This window comes from Ochlerotatus camptorhynchus, unplaced genomic scaffold (genome assembly GCF_037179485.1).
Source record: "Ochlerotatus camptorhynchus isolate MF236.1 unplaced genomic scaffold, CSIRO-AGI_Acam_v1.1 ptg000202l, whole genome shotgun sequence".
Taxonomy (NCBI): domain Eukaryota; kingdom Metazoa; phylum Arthropoda; class Insecta; order Diptera; family Culicidae; genus Ochlerotatus; species Ochlerotatus camptorhynchus.
Window position 1 is genome coordinate 1,760,751 of NW_027040692.1, and position 19,593 is coordinate 1,780,343.

General features: G+C 38.5%; 1 protein-coding gene across 2 annotated transcripts in view; it reads right to left on the reverse strand.

Annotated features, from left to right (window-relative positions):
* The window catches only part of LOC135702869 (uncharacterized), a 54,142-nt gene extending 37,529 nt beyond the window's left edge, over positions 1-16,613 (reverse strand). For both annotated transcript variants that reach the window (XM_065223915.1, XM_065223914.1), the window contains exon 1: positions 15,775-16,613. In XM_065223915.1, the coding sequence (XP_065079987.1) occupies positions 15,775-15,853 (79 nt within the window). In that variant the 5' untranslated portion in view covers positions 15,854-16,613. The remainder of the gene's footprint in view (positions 1-15,774) is intronic.
* Positions 16,614-19,593: the final 2,980 nt, after the last annotated feature.

The following is a 19,593-nucleotide window of genomic DNA, read 5'->3' on the forward strand; positions in this document are numbered from 1 at the left end:
TCTGGTATTCCACGGATTTCTTGCAACATGGTCAGATCAAAATTTACAGAGGAACTATAAAAGTCTTGGAGGCAAACACGAGAGGAATTGGTGGAAGAAGGGCCAATCTCCAGCGTCATGTACTCGTAATAGAGACTCATGAATCTTGTTTGAGGATTTCTGTCGAGCAGCTTCTCAAAATTTTCTATTACCAATGGGTTCATTACTTCACAACGGATAAGAAACCGGAAGGATAGTTCCGCGAAACGATCTGTCAGTGGGAGAACACCCGCGAGTACTTCGAGGCTCATCGTATGCGTCGAGTGCATACAGCCAAGCGCGATTCGGAGGCAACGGTATTGAACCCGTTGCAGCTTCAACATTTACAGAGCTTAACAGGATTTTATTTAAGTTGAAGTATTTCTTTCAAAATAATTTTAAAAATTATTAAATAATAACTCGAGTTTATCTCTGGGAGTGCCTTGAATTTTCTTTATGACAGTGCAGAAATTCTCTGCAGAACACTAAAACAATCATCAAATTCGTCCTTAGATTCTCTTTGAATTATAAACTTCTTTAAAGAATTCTGATGGCAGGGGTCAAGCGTAAGGCCCGGCAATTCGGATTTGGAAAAGCGGAAGCCTAACTGAATATTTTTCCTGAATTTTATACTAATTGAACTTGAAAAAGAAATTTAATTTGATTTTTTAAATAAACAATTTCAACGATTTACACGCGTTTTCCCTTGACCAAATTTTGACCGTATCACCCTTTAGTCCAAGTTGTACCCAAAAAATTGTTCACAGGGCTACTTAAACAAAAAAACACTGATCTCACACAATTGACTTGGAGATCTAGTCATTACCCTCGTATAGTTCATCTCAAAACCCCTAGAACTTTTTGTCCGAAGTACCTTGGTATTACATATCTCTAGAATCTATTCTAAAATCTGTTCAAAACTGCTTTGTAAAATAGTTATTTTAATAGTTCTTCAAACTAAGTGTATCCTGAAAATCTGGTCTTAAGATTTTTTTAAAGAGAGGAAGAAGCACATTTTTTTTTCAATTTGGCTTCGAAGTTCACGAGTTTATCCCGGTGACATCGAATTTCCGGTATTTTCCGGTTATCCCGATTTCCCGGTCACCCTGATTATTTAATTTTGCAGTTGAATCTGGACTCCTCAAAGGTGCGAAACCGCAAATAAAAGTGTGCTTTGGTGATGTATCGTCTTGGTTTCTTCTGCGTACTTTTTCGTTCGTTAGTTTAATGAACTTCCAACTAAGAACTAAGCATAGTGTAGCACTGTTTTATTTTTTTATCAATTTTTTTAACGAATTTTACATCAAGTGGGAATGGCGAAAAAAGTGACTTGTGTAACTTTTTGTCGAAAATAGGGACTTTTTAGTGTACACCTTAAAAAAAGTGACAAAGTCACTAAAAAGTGACCCACTATCAGCTCTGGATACTTGACTGTGTTTGAAAGTTCTAAAGATATTCCTTTCAGTATACGAGTTGGTTTACGATTATGGATGCTCCTTAAAGGGGCACACATATGCAAAATCAGTGAGTAACCAGCTTTAAGTTTACGAGTATATAGAAATGTGATATGAGGGGCTCGGTGGCTTTAGAGCGACCGTTTTTGCTTACTGAACAGAACATCATGAGTTTAATCACAAACCCTTTAAAATTAAAGATTCGTGAGTAGCTTTCATTCAAGCAAGCAGTCAACTCAGGATGACAAACTATCACGTTGGCCCTATGCATCACTAGAGATGCTCAGGATATACGTGAGAGTAGAAGAATGCTTACCCAAAATCATACAATCAAGTTCCTTTATTAGTCACCAGAATTTTTTTCACAATCCCCTTGAATAAATCAAAGCAAAGTCAATATTTCATCGTCTGTCTAATTAAGTCCCATCTTCTCCTCTTCGTAATCAAATAACCACTGTTCTCTCAACTTCTTGTCAGCCAGCCGGCTTAAAACCGGATTAATCTGTATGATTTGCCGCTGCCGCTGCACCCAACTGAAACCATATGTTGTGTTTGTTGTTATTTCATCTCTCAACCAGTACGTAGAACGGTCTTCAACGAACGCATCACTGCGGCGTTGGACATCATTCATCTTATTCCATATGTTTTGTTGCTTGTGCTGCGCTCACAACATAAACCGCACCAACTAGCTCAGCCCAGCTCTCGTTGCATACCTATCTTTCTACATGCTGTCGCTGCGTTCTCCGGTCCAGTGTTGTTAACTTTTTTTAACATCGCTTGCTGTACATCTTCTAAGCACAACGATATAATTTTTGATCCCATAATCACTTCGCTATTTGAAACTAAACTAACAAACTACCACCGAGGGGCGCTAACATGATAATCGTAGTTATTTAACAGTGCTACAAAATTGATGAAATTTGGGATTTCAGTTCCATTTGTAACAATCCAGATTAGGAATATCCAATTACCATTTACTAAAACCCTTGAAAGAAAACTTAAGGCGGGAGGGAGCCTTTAAAAATATCCTTAAAATCTGGAAAATCCGAATAATTTGTTGGTCGACCCGTAGTACATTTTATCGGATAAAGCCGCAGAACTGGCCACACTGCTCCGGTCTCCGAGGGACGGCAATGAACTTAGGACAGGAAAGTCATAATAACATCACGTCATCGAAGTTTGCTTACTCGTGCACATTAACACACACACACCCATAGCTTTGAATGTGTTTGGAATGCACTTGGTTCGTTCCGAACATATGCGCTTTGTGCACTTTTTCCAGATTTGGCTTAGCGACGATTATGGACTTTATTTATAGAGCGGGATGCTCTCAGCTATGTTCCGATTCTGAAGCTGTAACTGCGCGTTTTGCGTTTAGAACATGAAGGAATCATCATTGTGCAGGGGTTTCAAGTCTGATGAAAAGTCTACCTCAGATCAAGTGAACAATGATCACGAATTGAATCAATGGCGTCTGTGTTTTCAAATTTCAAATGCTCCACCTTCAGTAGCCAAACCGCATAGTATTAGGATCGAGTTGAAGGTGATATTCCCTTTCTTGTTTTCATGCTTCGAGTTCAAAAAAAAAATACTCGTGTGTAATTTACAGTTGCAGATTTACTTTCTCTCCATTACCTCAGAAGGTACAAAAGTCACAATTAATGAAATTCGGGAGGGGTGTTATTTAATTGAACGTTTGCATTTTCTCAGCCACATCTAGATCTCCAGACATTAGGAAATCCCCATCTAATTTATCTCGCATTTTCACCTGGCATTCGATTCCCTCCTTGTAACCACCAACGAGACTTTGTAGCTCCATCGAAACTGGACCATCTCATTTCGGATTTTCCAAATTCGATAGGCCGCTTGCAGTGCCTGCATATGATTGTAACTTCATCTATACTAGTTGCGCTATAACCAGATTCCCAGGCAAACAGTACTGTTATCTTCGCGGCTATAGTTTCGGAAGACTTTTTTCTCACACTTCCATAAAAAATCAAACTCGTAACCACGGAATGAGTCACGAAACCAGTTACCAGTGGTTTTATTTACTTATTTATTTTCTGCAGTCAATGGATGGGACCTGCCGAGCCGAGTAGATAATTGAATTCCGTGCATCATCTTTTTTTTTCTGTGCACAGGTAAAGGCAATTCATCCACGCCGAGCCGAGCAGATGAAAGTAAAATTGGATGCTGAAACTGGTATGGGGGTTCAAGTGAATGGAAAACTGGAAGGAGTGATTCGAGTTATTATGGTTTCGTTATTTTCAAGTGACTTTGTGAAACGAAAATAAAGACGAATAACGGAGAAGAGAGTGAAAATGAAGGTTCTGTGAGTGTTGACAATGTGTGCGTACGCAAAGGTGAAACACCGACTTGAATTAGATTTGCTAGAATTCACATGGCGTTGTCATTAGTAATTCCTTTCGGGTACATAGCGTCGAATTTATTTCGCCTGCCCTTGCGGAGATTGTGTTGTTGATATATGCGTTTGCTGAAACTGGAGGTGTTGTTGGCATCGCATGAGAAATTTGAACATTATTTGGAGTTCAAGCAATATCGTACGGTCTACAAAAGTTAACATCTACTGGCATACGTATTTGGGTCATTGGTGCTCACTGTTAATCAATATTTCAGAACATGAAATACAGTCAAATTTCTCTTATTCAATTGGCATCCTAAATATGGGGTGATGTATATATTATGTCACTCTCTACAATATTCTGTGACAAGTAGTAAGTATTGGAAAAACGTGACGAAAGTGATTAAGGGGGTGGGTGTAAATGTTTCCTCAATTTAGCGTGGCACTATTAATGCATAGCCTCTAATGAAAATCAAGGGTTCTTTTAGCATTTGAAATATACTTAAATTAAGCTTCTTCGATATGTTACTTCGTACGAGTTACTCCGTTCAATTACTAACGGAAATTTCAGCGATTTCTAGCGCACACGCTAATTTATGCTAAATATTGTAAAAACTGACAATATTTTTGATGCGTAAATGTTCACTTCTTGTTTATAGCTGTTCATAAACTATGTAGACAGTTTTAGACCCCCACCCTATTTTTTATTGAGCATGGACCGTAGACATATGTTAACCCTCTCCTTAAAGTGCATACGTGGTTTATGAACAACCCCTTTGCAAGTTTCTGTCTACAATGTTCAAAAAGCGTGAATTTTTGTTAAACATGATTCATATAAATGAAGCGTTATAAAACACACAAATAAACATTTTATATCATGTAATTTTATGAGATATTTAATGAAATACCTCAAATATTGTATGAAATTATCTAATGTTTTTCAGATTTTTTTCAATGTAGTTTTACTTAAAATAATACGATCGACAATTAATATTCATATTTTTTGTTCTGTGTAGGGAGAGTTGACTGTCATTTGTTTCTGTTGTTTGCCCTTGACTAAATGATGAAAAATTAAAGGGTTGTGTCCTAGCCACGACCGCAGTATAACCATAAACGAAGTGACAGACGACTAACTGGCGAAGAAATCCATTAAAATAATGTGGTTCACTGTAATAGAATTTTCTTGGAAGCTTGTGCCATCATCCACCAGATGGGTTAGTTTTTTTGTTTTGATTTGAACAAAGTTGATTTTGTGTACAATGATTCTTTGACAGTGTGCAAATAGTGCGTATCATTTTGTCATTTTTTTATGCATTTCAGTTTTGAGTAGAGTGAAAGAGATAGAACCAAAACATGCTAGTTCAATCCAGTAGTAGTGTTGCCATGTGGTACAATCCAGTAGTAGTGGTGTTGCCATGTGGTACACTGAAAAATTGCAATAGCAGGTTAGTCACCAAAGTTTTCGAGCCGCTCCGTCTGTCACTTCGTTTGTGGTATAACATAGAACCACGCAAAATTGATGTATGTCATGCATTTTTGACTATTATACTTTATCTTAAATTTTTCAAGTATTTCAATGTTTCGGCTATGGTCCACTCAAAACAATTTTCACATTTTTATTAACAAATGTCCATGTGAAACTCCACATGATTTTCATTTGACCAAAAGGATGGACTTCGGATGTTAATCTAATTGCAAATATAGAGGTACCAGATATGTTTTACAGTCAGTTGTCACCAACAGAATATCATCGAATGCATGTCTATGCCTCTTAAGCAAATTTGACTATCTGGTAAGCGGGTAAAAAATTAACGGAATTAAACTTTTATTTAGACTTATAATTGTAGTTTGCTTAACAATTATTTCACTGAAAAAGTCAAATCGTCAAAGTCCATATCTTTTTCGGGTTGTCGTTATAGGGGGAAGGGTATGGGGATGGGGGTGTTTTGCATCTATAACTTTTCCGCGTTTCGGTTTAGTTAAACGCGACCCATCCCATCGCTGGTTGTGAAGGTGATCACTCCGTGATCCACCTTTATCCGCTGAATTGCTCCTGCTTGTTGCAGGACCAAGTGTCACGCCGTCCAAAGCGATAATGAGCAGGGGCACGTAGTAGTAGTAGTAAAATGTTCGTTCGTTTGGTTTTACATTTCAATTGGTAAGCCGCCTTTGGCTCTTCATCTTTGTTCTAGTTAATCAATTAACTCTAATGTGATGATTGCGTTTAGCGCTAATTTACAGGATACCTTTAAAGGGCTTGTTTTCGTTTGAATTTAAAAATTTGAGAACCTACCTAACTACTTGAACTAGGTTGCCGAATCACGAATGATCTGGTGGTTTGATCGCAGACAGGCGACTCTGAACCTTTCCAGCGTGGAAGTCTTTCGCTCCTCGAGTGTTTGAAGACCGGCCAGGTGGTGAATCTCAGAATTACGAGTTCGCGGTGGACTGTTAAGGATCATTCTAAGAATCTTGTTTTTGATCCTCTGAAGCTTTAGGTGGTGGCACTTAGCACAACTCTCCCACACGGTAAGAAAAAAGTACCCAAAATTGAGTTCCTTTCACTCATCACGTGGCTTCCGTGGGGCTAGGTAAAATTAAGTTAAAGAAAAAAACTCAATTTTGAGTAATCCTGGCGTTGACAAAAAAATTATAAAACGGAGCAGACTGGAACCGAACCATGGACGTTGAGATTACGGGGCCCGTGTGTTCACCACTCGTCTATCAACGCTTGTGTAAATGAAATGGTTAAAGGCGCATAAAAGCAACCTCAATGAAAATAAACTTATATTTGAGTTCATTTATTATTACTCAATAGTTGAGTAAATTTTAACCAACGCCGCTTTTCTGATTCACTCAACGGCGGACCTCAAATGATAGAACCCAACGTTGAGTTTTTTTAAACTTAATTTTGAGTATTTTTTCTTACCGTGCAGATTGACATACCCTGAGTGGTGCGAAGTGAAATTTTCTTCATGTTGGCAGTGTTGAAATAAACGTTTCATCACCGTCGGTTGGTAGAGAGAAGTGTCAAACGGCTTTTTGTGCAGAGCCGATTCGTGACTTTGTGATTGTTTGTTGACATTGTTCATAGCTGGAGTTTTTACGGAGTGGAATAAAATTCAGAATGAAGTGTTTTGCTCACTTTTGCAATTATAAAGATGGACACGACGAAAAGCGAAGCCTATTCAGGTTTCCCAAGGATTCAGCAGTACGAAAAGAGTGGCTCAGTTTCTGTGAGGTGGATCTCAATTTTCAAATCAAACCCAGTGACCGGTTGTGCAGTATTCATTTTGATAAAAATTGTGTAAAACATCAAAACATCAAAAACATTACTGAAAAATATTTATTTTTTATTTTGGACGATAACAATACTTCTATCTATTTCAACGAACCACAATGATAAAAAAGTGGTTCGATTTGACAGCTCGAAAGTGGTTCGATTTTGAGGTCCGTCTTCGCACCACTCAGGGCATACCATACTCAATAGCCGGCAGAATGATATGCTTGTGGACAGCAAGCTTGTTTTTGAGGGACAGGGTGGACCTCCTGTTTATCAGAGGGTAGACCGACCTGATCAAGATGTTACACTTGGTGGATGTCTTGTCCACATGGGATCGGAACAGGAATTTGCTATCGAGGGTGAGACCAAGGTAGACTTCTTCACTCGACCATTCAATGGGAGTGGTATCAAGATGGACCTTAACGTTGGCAGGCGGAACAAGCCGAGGTGAATTCGAGTGTGGAAACAGAATGGTTTGTGTTTAAGCTGCCTTGAAAAAAATCTTCCTGCTCTTGAAATAGTCGGACAGAACATCCAGGCCTGATTGTAGTTTACTCGCCAGAGCACGGACCACTCGACCCTTATAGATGATGGAGGTATCATCTACGAACATTGACAGGATACCACCACCTGGCAGGGGAGGAACGTCTGACGTGAAAATGTTGAATATGATAGGCCCAAGCAGGCTACCATGAGGGACCCCTGCATCAACGTTGAACGTATCAGAGGGGACATTGTTCAACTAGACCTGGAATGATCTGCCCGACAAGTAGTTTTTGATGATCATCACGAGGTAGATCGGAAAATTGTATCGATGCATCGTCCAACAATACCATGGCAGATGTATTGGAAACGGACTTGTTCCGCTTGATGATGCTAGTAGCCCGCGCGAGTTGGTGGTTGGTAGAGTGGCCTTTCCTAAACCCGAATTGCTGTTTGAGAAAGATGTTATTATCAATAGCTTCGAGATGGAGGACAACAGGCTGATGGGGCGATAGCTTTTGACACTGGTAAGATTACTTTGGCAGGGAAGAAGCAAAGCTCCAAACATTTGTTGAAGATAGCGGTAAGATGGTTAAAGAAATCGATACTCAAGTTTTTCAACCCGAGGTTGACTACACCATCCATACCCGCGGCCTTCATGTTTTTAGAGCTTCTAACAGCTGCTATCACCTCATCAGCCGATATTTTACTATCATCATGCACTACAACGGGGGTGTCAACGACTCTAGACATTGCCTTCAGTACGGCAGGCCCATGGGAGCTCACCATGGTTTGGTCAGGATTATGTGAAATCACCAAATGTTGGCCAAGAGCATTGGCCTTTTCAACTGGCGTTATGAGTAGGGATGGGTCCAAGTTCTGGTCAACAGAGGAAAGCGGAGGGATCGGTCTCGACTTATTTTTCAAAATTTTGGTCATCTTCCAGAGGCACGACAGCAGCGCTGTATTATATCTTATCAGGTTCAAGCAGAACGATGTGGAACCAAGTGGTACTCGATTGTGACGACTGGGTTTGGGAAAAACGTTTATTTCATGAAAACAGAGATAAAATTATCATTTGTACATTTTTCAAATGTTTTTTTTTATGAAAAATTAATCATATCGTCCGGTCATTTTGCACAGAGATGGCGCTGTTCCGCTGGTAGGAAGTGATAAAAATCCCCATGTAGAATTTGAGAGAAGTAGGAATAATCAGTTAAAAAAAAAAGAACGACAACCTAAATAAATTAGTCAGGAACTTTGTCGTTGAGTTTTTTCCCCATAAATTATTGTTAAACAAGCTACAATTAAATAAAAATGAATTTTCCCAACACAGTTTTACCTGCTTTACTACCAGTCCCCAGAGAGCCAAAAAAAAAATTCAAATTTGAGAGAGAAAATTCTCTCTCGCGAACTCAATCTCTCAACGTGCCATGTAAAAGATTCCCTTTTCACAGATTACAAAATAGAGTACCTGTCACTACAAAACATATCTGGTACCTCTACATTACATGCATACATTTTTAGCTGCTTTACTACCAGTCCCCAGAAAGTAAAAAAAAAAATCAAATTAGAGAGAGAAAATTCACTCTCCCGACCTCAATCTCTCAACATGCCATGTATTTTGATGACACTTGATTTGTGAGTTCCCTTTCACAGATTACAAAATAGGGTACCTTTTTTTTTCCTTTGGTTTGTTTTTTTCTGTCGATCTTGTTTTCCGTGCTGAGCACCAATGCTACCGACGTGCCAGGAAGGCAGCTCCCACACCTGGACCCTACCTATCGACCCATCAACTCATGAACCGGGGACCACCGGCTTTACTTCCCATCCGAAGGAAGGCGTGATCAGAGATGTTATGCCTAAGAACATCCCGGTGGCACCTACTGGGATTGAACCCAGGCCTGCTGGGGTGAGAGGTAATCACGCTTACCACTACACCATCGGTGCCGTTAAAATAGGGTACCTGTCACTACAAAACATGTCTGGTACCTCTATATATGCATTTAGATTAACATTCGAAGTCCCTCCTTTTTTACATATTCTGCACAAAAGATAATTTCGGCCCCGCCCCATTCATAAAAATCGGTGGGAAATTCTGTGAGGGGTGAGCTATTTTGAGTGCAGAATGTATAAAAAAAGGAGGGACCTCGAATATTATTCTAAATGCATATATAGAGGTACCAGACTTGTTTTGCACTGCAGTGTCCTCTGTGAACAATTAACGCAAAACAGCATAAGTGTGGCTTCCGATAGATGTCACCGCCAACAACAGTAGTGACATCTGATGGAAGATGAATACAGAAGCTTGACAAATTATTAATTCAGGGAAATGCAACGAAAATTGGTCAGACTTTAAATTCTAATAACTTGGCCAATAATCGAAGGATTTTGATGATTTGTATGTCGATCGATTCACCAGTGTTATAAAATTTGTGTGGTGTGTCACACACAGACTTAGAAAAACACCCACCGGCACTGCGAGCCGTGCAATAATATTGCTCCCCGTTCAAAGCTAACACGCACTCGGTTTCGGTACCTCTTGTCGGCTCGCCACTGTGTTAGGAAAGGGCTTTTGAACGATTTGTTTACAAATGCTGAGGGGCCCTTTTCTATGGTTGATCTAGACATTTTGCTTCACCCGGTTATTCATAATTTTCAACATTTCGAAAATGGCCAACACATCCGTATCCGAACGGACCCTGTTCCTGTCGAGAGAAATGACGAACGCAATTAAGAACGCGTTTTAAGTTTGCTTCGCACCATGGATTTTTATGTAAAGGGAAAACCTACTTGCCCATTTTTCTAAACTATTTCAGAACAAATTTCTTGAGTTCATCGAATATAATTAAACTATGAGCTACTTGCTACCACTTCCATTGAAAAACTCAGTTTTGACAAAAACGCAAATGGGACCGAGCATAGCGCATCACCAAAAACGAACGATACGAAATCATGAGCTCCGTTGGCTCCGTGCCGCACGGTGGCGAGCCGAAGCCCGTAGCACCGCGTTTGGGTTTCTCTTTTGGTTCGGTGGCGTGCCAACATGTTGCACCGACACCGGGTGCTTTATCGAAGAAACCCAGTGCTGTGCATACATGAGTAGGTTGCCACCGAGCCGCACCGAGTGGTGTTTTTACCAAGTCTGGTCACACATTATAATTGATAAATATTTAAATAGTTAACAATGAAGAAATATGGAAATATTAAAATTTCCCATACATTTTCTTCGAAAGCAAGGTGCTCACCCCTAACACAGCCATCAGATAGTTGATCCCCAACGACACAAGCTGAAGCCGCACAATCGATCTTATCGGAGCTCTGAGAAAACAGGTTACGTTAGAATAGTGGAAGAGGAAGAGCAGCCGAAATTTTCTTCTACAAAAGGGTCTGCCAAATCACTTCCACTCGTGATGAATTTAAGCAAAGGTAGAACTGGCCACCTAGTTTTCAGATTTGCAATTATAAAACTGATGATGTATTAAAACATCTTCCACACGATTTGACAGGTAGCAAAACGTCATTATCATTTTTCACATCATTTCCATCTGCTGGTCGACTGTGACGTAAATTCAGGGATCAAGGAAACGGACACACATGGCTTTTCAAGTTACTACCTAGGACGCATCAACGAGTAAGCAGCGGAGTACCTGTTCCTATAGAAAATTAAATTTAAGTTTACCTAGTTTCTAAGTGAAAATGTACCTGTGTTAATATATATTCGGTAAATGCGATGTTTTTCTTCAGTCGAGTATTAGTACAAGACACTGAAGAAGTCTGCACATTGTAGACGAAATACGCGTATCTGTCAAGGATAAGCAAATAAAGTAGTGGAATTAAATGGAAAATACTAATCCTTCTCTCTCTCATTATACAGGTATTCCACTAAGACGCCAACATTCATCAGGATTCGTAACTGGTATGTTTTTTTCCTTGCTTTATGTGTTCGCGAATGCAAGTCAATGGAAATGGAAAAGCGTGCTCAGTTATGCCCCTTCCAGGGCTGGTAGCGAGTCACTTTTTAGTGACTTGGTCACTTTTTTCAAGTCAGTCACTAAAAAGTCTTTTTTTAAGGCCAGGTCACTAAAGTCACTTTTCCTTGTGATAAGTCACTATTTTAAACTTTTTTAAACGTGAATTTATTTCAAGATTGATCATTCTTCCCATTTTGTCCTATTTTTTGAACAATTCAAAGTTGACGAGCTTGTAAAGAGCTTTTTTACGTTAAATCGTTCTTCTCGTTCTACAGGGTGTCTAAATGTTTGGCTAAATAAAGTTCCCTGAGTTTTTCCATAACTTTGGCGGATAATTACCAGGTTTATAATAAGAATGCTATTTATGAAATGTGTTAAAAATATTTCTTTAACGCAAACGTTCTTAAGACATGACAATCAGTTTTAAAGAAACAGCTTTACTATTAAATCTATTAAATGTTGAAGTTGAACACTTACTTAATTTAAGTAAGTCTAAGATCACAACATTTTGAATGCCTTGACGTTTCTAACAAAAATGTGGAACCTTTCATGAAGTTCTATTGATATCAGAAAAGCTAGATCCAGAGATCTTTGGTGAATTCCAGAGATCTTAAGTCCCCGAAACTTTAAAAAGTTTTAAGGGTGAGTTTAGACAAAATCACGATAGTTCCATGATGTGCTGAAATAAAATCGAGAACCCTCAAGATGTTCCGAAAGATTCATTACAGAGACGTTCAGAAAATTTATGAAAACTTCAAAAATATTTCAGGAACTTCACGGAAATCCAGAGAATTCCAGAGATATTTAAGGGTGTTTACGAGAATTCCATTTATTTTAAAGCAGAACCGAGATCTTCATTAGAGTTGAGAGTTTTATGGAAGCTCCGAGAACATCAAGACCGATCAGAGAATTAAAGGGCAGTTCCAAAAATGTCAAGGAAATTGCAGAAACCGTAATTTCCGGAAACTTCGGATTGCTCAGAGAAAATTTCTGGAACGCAATAAAAATGATAGGAACATCCGGAAAATGTGAGAGTATTTCAGTGGTGTTATTTAATCGAAATTTCAAGATGTACGAAAATTCGAAAATTTAGCTAAGTTGATTAGAGGACATCAACGAGGTTCCATTAATAAAAAAAGTCGAGAACTTTTAGCAAGCACCGATAATTCTCAAGAAATTCCAGAGAACTTCTAAGAAATTTATTTATTTTTAGATTGATTCATTATATTCAGTGAAGTTGCGAGTACTTCGAGGACGATCAGATAACATCAGAAAAATCACATTAACTTAAGGAAATTTGCAGTGACTTTCAAGGAGTTCCTTAGAATTATAGGATATTCTGATAATTCTATGATTGATGCGAAAACTTTAGAAGCTTGAGGGAATTATAGATATATATCAGAAAATTTACCGGAACATTTGATCATTTAAAAGAAGTTAAGGTAAGCATAGAAAACTTCTGGTATGTCCAATGGACTGATGCAAAATTTGACTTTTTCGCTCCACAGTGCTTAAATGGTTTCAAATCGAGTCCTGATTAGCCTCCCAAAGTTACAACTCATTTGGTTAGGAACAGACTTCGCACAAGCCATTTGAAATTTACATGTAAATTACTATGGGAAATCTCACCTTTTTGTTCATTACCGAAACAGTTTGATAACCATTCTTATAGAAAATTTTCTCAGCTACAACTTTGCTGAAGATCGTTTCTATGTTAAACGAGACAGGAAAAAGTTATTAATTATTTAAGAGATTGGTAAACTTATACATGATCAAGCAGCTGCTCTGTAGGCAACACTGTATTTTGAAGTGTGACATAGTAGCCATAATTTTTGTGTCCTATTCAACGCCCCAGAAACAGCAATGTTGCCTGCTGAGCTGTTGATTGAGCATGATCATAAGACATCAGCGCATTGAACCATTGATAACTTTCGATCCTTGCATTTAATCAAAAAGTGGTCTTAAGAAAAGTTGTAGCTTGGAAAATTTCCTACAAGTACAGTTGAAAGCTTTTGAAGCAGACCGATATGGTGAATTTTTAGATAGAAATGAACAAAAATTTTGGTTTTGCTATAGTAATTCCCATACAAACTTCAAATGGTTTGTGCCATCTCAGTTTCTCACCAAATGGGTTCAAATTTTGTAGGTTAGTCAGGATCCGATTTGGAATCGTTAGTATTGTGGAGCGAAAATTTCAAATTTTGCATCACTCTAATGTCCATGCTTTCCAGGGAAGATTAGTGATTTAAGGCAAAGTTCCGTGAGCTTTTATAAACTTTATAAAATTTAAGGAAAATTGTTGAACAATTAAATCAATTTCAGTAAAATGGTGGGTTCATCAAAAAAAAAAAATACTAAGATATTCAGGGCAGTCTACAGAATTTTAAGGAAATTGAGAAATATTTTGGGCAGTTTTAGAAACATCAGGAAACTCTAGACTATTGAAGAAGATATGAATTAGTTCCAATAATTTGAACTTCAGACAAATCTTTAGAACTTCAGTGAAAATCGTAGAACTATTGTGATTATTTCGCTGAGAAAGCTAAGAGAAGTTCCTGAAATTTCAAAATATCTTCGAAAACTTCATAGAAGTACAGAGACCTATAGAAACTTTTCGAGAACTTCATAAAAGTCTATGGAACTTAAAGGAAGATCCGAGAACTTCAGGAACTTTTATGGACATTTCGGGAGCATCTCAAAAAAGTTTAGTAAAGCTCAAAAACAAAAGGGAATTTGAGGGGAGTTCAGTCCATTAGTTTCACTAAATTAGCGAGAATTTTCAAGAAATTCCCAGATTTTCAGAGAACTTTAGAGATGTTAAGAAAATTATTGAGGTTTTCACATAAGTCTAGTAGTTCACGCAAGCTTAAACATTTTTAGAACGTTCAATTAAATCCATGGTTGTACAACAAGCTTAATGAAAACTGCAAACACTTAAGATAAGTTTTGAGAGCTTGTCTTCTGCGCTCATGTTTAAAATCATGTTTCATAACAGTCGGAGACGGAATTGGAGTCGGTACTTTTTTCCGACACAGACTCCGACTCCTTTTGTTCAAAAATGCGCCCGATTTCATGACTCCGACTCTACAGTCCTGATTTCAACAGAAGCATCATTTAAAGGGTTTGCCAAGGGCATAGCCAACCCTCATTACATTATTTTTGATGATTTAAAAATTTATAGATCCTACAAAATGTGAAGTCCAACAGCAAGACATTTTGCTGGTCTTATTCCAGGGGGGAGGGTGGTCCATCTCATTCCCTGAGGCACCTTAGGTACTGCTATCAGCTACGCCAATGCCGAAAATAATCAATTTATTTTTTGGAAAAGTAGCGTTGCAAATGGTACGGTATATTTAATTCATAATATCTGTAGCAGTAGAAATTGTCGAACACTCAACGCCATCATGCATAGTTCCTTCTCTGCATCCAATACCATCTTCCCAGTCTAACAGAGTCTTACAGGCAGATAATTGCACCCTCTGTGCGCTCTGCTGACTCCACCCGATCAGTTAAAGGCGCAGCGATAATTAAGACGAAGAAACCTGCACAAGCCAACTTTGTATGTGTATACATTTTGCGTGACCTGATAGTTGTGCTCCAATGTAGTTTTACCGCGTGGCAAAACTTAAGACCGAGCGAGCAAGGCAAGGGCAGATGCTCCAAGTTGTCTTTCAGTTTCAGTTTGTATGCATCATTTCTTGATGTATTTTATTTTCGTCGTTAGTCGTAACGCCGATCGCAAATACGCGAGCTTAATTCAATTCAATTCATGTTGCTTCTTTAATTGAAGACAATTTGCCGCTCCAGTGGTGAGAACGACCGGGGAAATTGAAGCGTCGTTCGATGGATTGTTTGCCAGTTGAGCACCGCAGAACAGCAAAGATTTGGGACAAAAATGAAATTTTTGAGACGACGAATATGCAATTAAATCTTTTGCTTCGCTCTCACTACAAACCTCATAGCAGAGCAATTGGTGCCTCTCGGACGCAGTTAATTTGACCCATATCACAACTCGCCGATGGCACATGAAAATATAAATATGAATGTAATTCCTTATCGCAATCGAGTCGACTGCAACGTGTTTGCCTGTCCGTTTCCTTCTATGAACGTTTCATGGGTAGCACGTGAAATTTAATACTGGGAGTGAACTCATCGTAAGCAAACAAAGTACAAAAACAACAACCTATGTGTCCTACTAACCTTCGGTGACACGGCCGCTCTTCGGGAACGTATCCGTCACTTTCATGTCCGGCATTTCCGAGATGGAGAAGTGAGCCATTTTTCACGCATAAAAGTTTGCAGGCAGATCTCCTTTAAATTATCTCGCCTCACTCACAATGCACCGGCGAACAGAAAAAAAAAATATGCACTTCTTTTCACTTTCTCTCGCAGCTGGAGCTTTATTGGCCACACGATTCGGGCAGGCCAAACATTAGGCTAGGCCCCCTCTTCCTCCCTAGCTCACCCCTCTATCTCTGCGCGAAATTTCAATTTTCAATTAAATTTTCCACGGAAACTCATTTCGATCTACGTACAACACACCACACACGAATTATTTCTGCTGTCGTAGCTTTTATTACGTTCTGCCCTGCTGGAGCCACGGCGACAACAATAAAACGTGAAAACCTTTGTGTTCGCCCCGGGTGCGCTCATTTGCAACTTTTAACTCATGTTTCAGCACTTTTGGTTCCCGGTCTGACTCGCGCTTCAGTCGAAACTAAATATTTTCACATTTCGAAAGTTCTACCTCAATCGGACAGCTCCTATCCGTTTTGGAGTTCTTTATTTTCTCCAGAACCACACAGCTATTTATGTCTCTGCACACACGTACACCTACACGGACAGCCTCGCTAAACTCGGAGTTTCAGAATCAGAACTAGAACACAGCCAACTTTCTACCTTTTGGTCGTTGTAATCTTATTCTCGCTGCCCGCCCAGTCCGAGGGGCAGCCAGTCTGTAGTGCTAACTATCTATCTATCTATCTATCTATCTAGCCGTCCATCCGATACGAACGGTACGACGTTCCGAGAGCAACAAAAAAGCATACATCCAGCAGAGTCGAGTTTTCAGTTGAGTCGACGGCGAAACAAATATGTTTTTCTCTCAGATTGTAGACCTTCATCACTACTACTAGCGCTGTTGTCGTCGGATAGACGCCCATCCGAGTTGGGAGAGAGTGATATGTTCGTAGCATAAATGATGCAACGAAACGAAGATAGAGTGCAGATGGTCGTAAACATAAACGATGGGTTGTTGGGTTGAATGGAACGGTTGCCTTTGGGAGGTATGGTGTCGTTCAAGGTGGGTGATTGTTACGTATTTTATGGTGAGGTCTCGGAGCCAACTTGTGTGCTTGTGTTCAGGGAGCGAGTGAGTGCGTTCAGTGCTGCTAAATGGTGGAATTCATCAGAGAAGTACACGCTCAATTGGAACATGGTTGTTCAACGGAAACAAATGCTTTTGAAAAACATATATTATTTAAATATTCAGAAATTCTGATCATACCCTGCTTTTCATATGGACTATTTGCTGAATTGACGTTAGGAATCACACTCCACAGTGGTCCAGAAGTTGTGTTTAAGTGAAATAAATTGGTCCTTGGGGCCTCCCTAAGCTCAGTTGGTAAAGGCGTAGTTACAAAGCAAGACCATGCTGAAGGTGGCTGGGTGCGATTCCCGGTCCAGTTTAGGAATTTTTTAGGTTGGAAAATTTCTCGACTTCCCTGTGATTGTACTTGCCACATAATTAAACTCATGCAAAAATGGTACAGGCATCGAAAGCTCTCACTTTATAACTGTGGAAGTGCACCTAGAACACTAAGTTGAGAGCACGCAATAAGCAATAAGCTTCAAATGCGATTTAGTTATGTTCATATCTCTGTCATTTTACGTCCAATTTTCGTTCTCTTTAGATCATTTGAAATGGAACTTTCCTCGTAGGCAAATTGTTCAATATAATCTTCCAATTTTGTGTGCTAAAAGTTCACCCAAAGTTACAATATTTTTCAAAATTTACTCTGAAGAATCGTGACTGATTTTCTTAGAATTAGGTTGGGCAAATTTTGAAATAAAAGTTGTAGTAGAACACTTATGCTATACCATTCATACCATTCAAATAACCTTTGGAGATCAAAAATTGAACGTAAAATGAGAGATCATTGAACAAAGCATATTTGCATGGTTTTTTGGGGATGTCCTTAAAGTTATGATCGGTAGTGTATATAAAACCAATATCATGTCTAATTGTTCCATGTTGAAATTCTATGCATAACTGTCCCACAAAGATTTGTTTTACTGATTCAATAATTAACGCATCGAATAGAGTTCAAGAATGATTGAAACAGGGCTTCTAGGATCACAAGAAACGGTATGAGCCATTTCGGGTGGTAGAAGTTTTATTGTTTATTTAAAAATTAGCAAGAGAAGATAATTCTTATTAAAACACTAAGCAGAGTTTTAATTTGAAACATTTCAATTTTATAAATGTATGGACGAACTCAAAATAATTAAGGACAATCTCCTTTAGACCTACGTTCATCTTGTTAATGAGTAGATTTGCCTTAACTACTGGAACTTATTTTCAGTGTTTTCAGACTTATAGAAAAGATAAAAATCCTTTAAAATATCAAGCTTGTTGGATTTCGAGCTTTTAAAAATACTGTCAACTCTCCCTAACTCGATGTCCACTAGCTCGCTATCGAATTATAGAACCATAGTACACATGAATGGAATGATTTCATGCTTTAGGATTAATTAAATAGTTGTATCGTAAACCACATTTAAAACCTCCTTCTTCCCTTTTCCCATCCAAAAAACATTGTAAATCTCCACTAACCTCGAGACGACCGCGAGTACTCGGTCCAGTTCCTTTAACTTTAAATAATGTATAACGCAAAGGATAACTCAGCTCTGTAAAGTTTATTCGATTGAGCCTGTACAAATAAAGTAATTACAAAAAAAAATGAATTGAATGGCTACTATGATAGTGATTTTGCATGGAATTGTTTTTCTACAACTCGATTGTTTCTGCAAGTCTCTTCAAGTTGTTGAGAGCAAATTTTTGATAAATTCTATAGAAATCATATTTTGTCATTTATCGAGATTTCAAACATTGAACAAACTCTTTCTGAAGTCAATAGAGATTTACGTGAATGCCAATAATAAAAAAGTTATACAGATTTTTTTAACAGATTTTTGTCAGACAGATACAGATATTAAAAGGATTTTTTGCGACGAAAATACAGATTGAAATTTGAGAAAATGCGGCAACACTGGTGTCACCTTCTGCATGATTGGATTAGTCATTTCAACAGTCTTGTAGCACAAGGGTTGTGCATTTGCTTTCCGGATGGTCTTTGTTGCGGCAAATGTACGAGATTTGAAACCTCAGTCAGGTTTCACGATGTTTGCAGCATTGTCAACGGACTCATGGTTGGTATCAGTAAATAGGAAACCTATGCAATCTTTTACTAACTAAAAACTTCCAAAATTTCGTCAAAAAATCAAGCACGCCCATGAAAACACTAGAGTGAAGACATCAAAAGCAACGTGCCCATCAAAGCCACACGGAAATAAATAGTTCGTAGTGGGACTTAAATGCGTAGAATTTTCTACTTCATGGTAAATTGCTTGGCATAATAGTCCCACTGAATATTTTTCGTATAAAAATATGCTTAACTGATTTCAATGCAGGTAATGTTGACAGCTTCCACCAAAATATGTTAGTTCTGTTGAAATGTTAACAATGCACTTATTATATATGCTGCCAGTTGAGCAGAAATGATCGGAAACATTTTCCGCGTTTTTCTCAGATGCTACTTTTAGAACATGGGACAGATATGCGTAGAACGGCAGTACCGCATTTAGAAGTGCAAAACTTTCTTGACCAGTAGCTCAGCTTTTTTGTTTGTTTTGGTTTTGGTTTTGAAAAGTTCTTAAGCTGTCTTGAAAACTTTTTAAAGTCGATAAAATCAAAAACTGCCTGGTTTTAGAAATGAAGCACTCTATCCCTTAATAAAA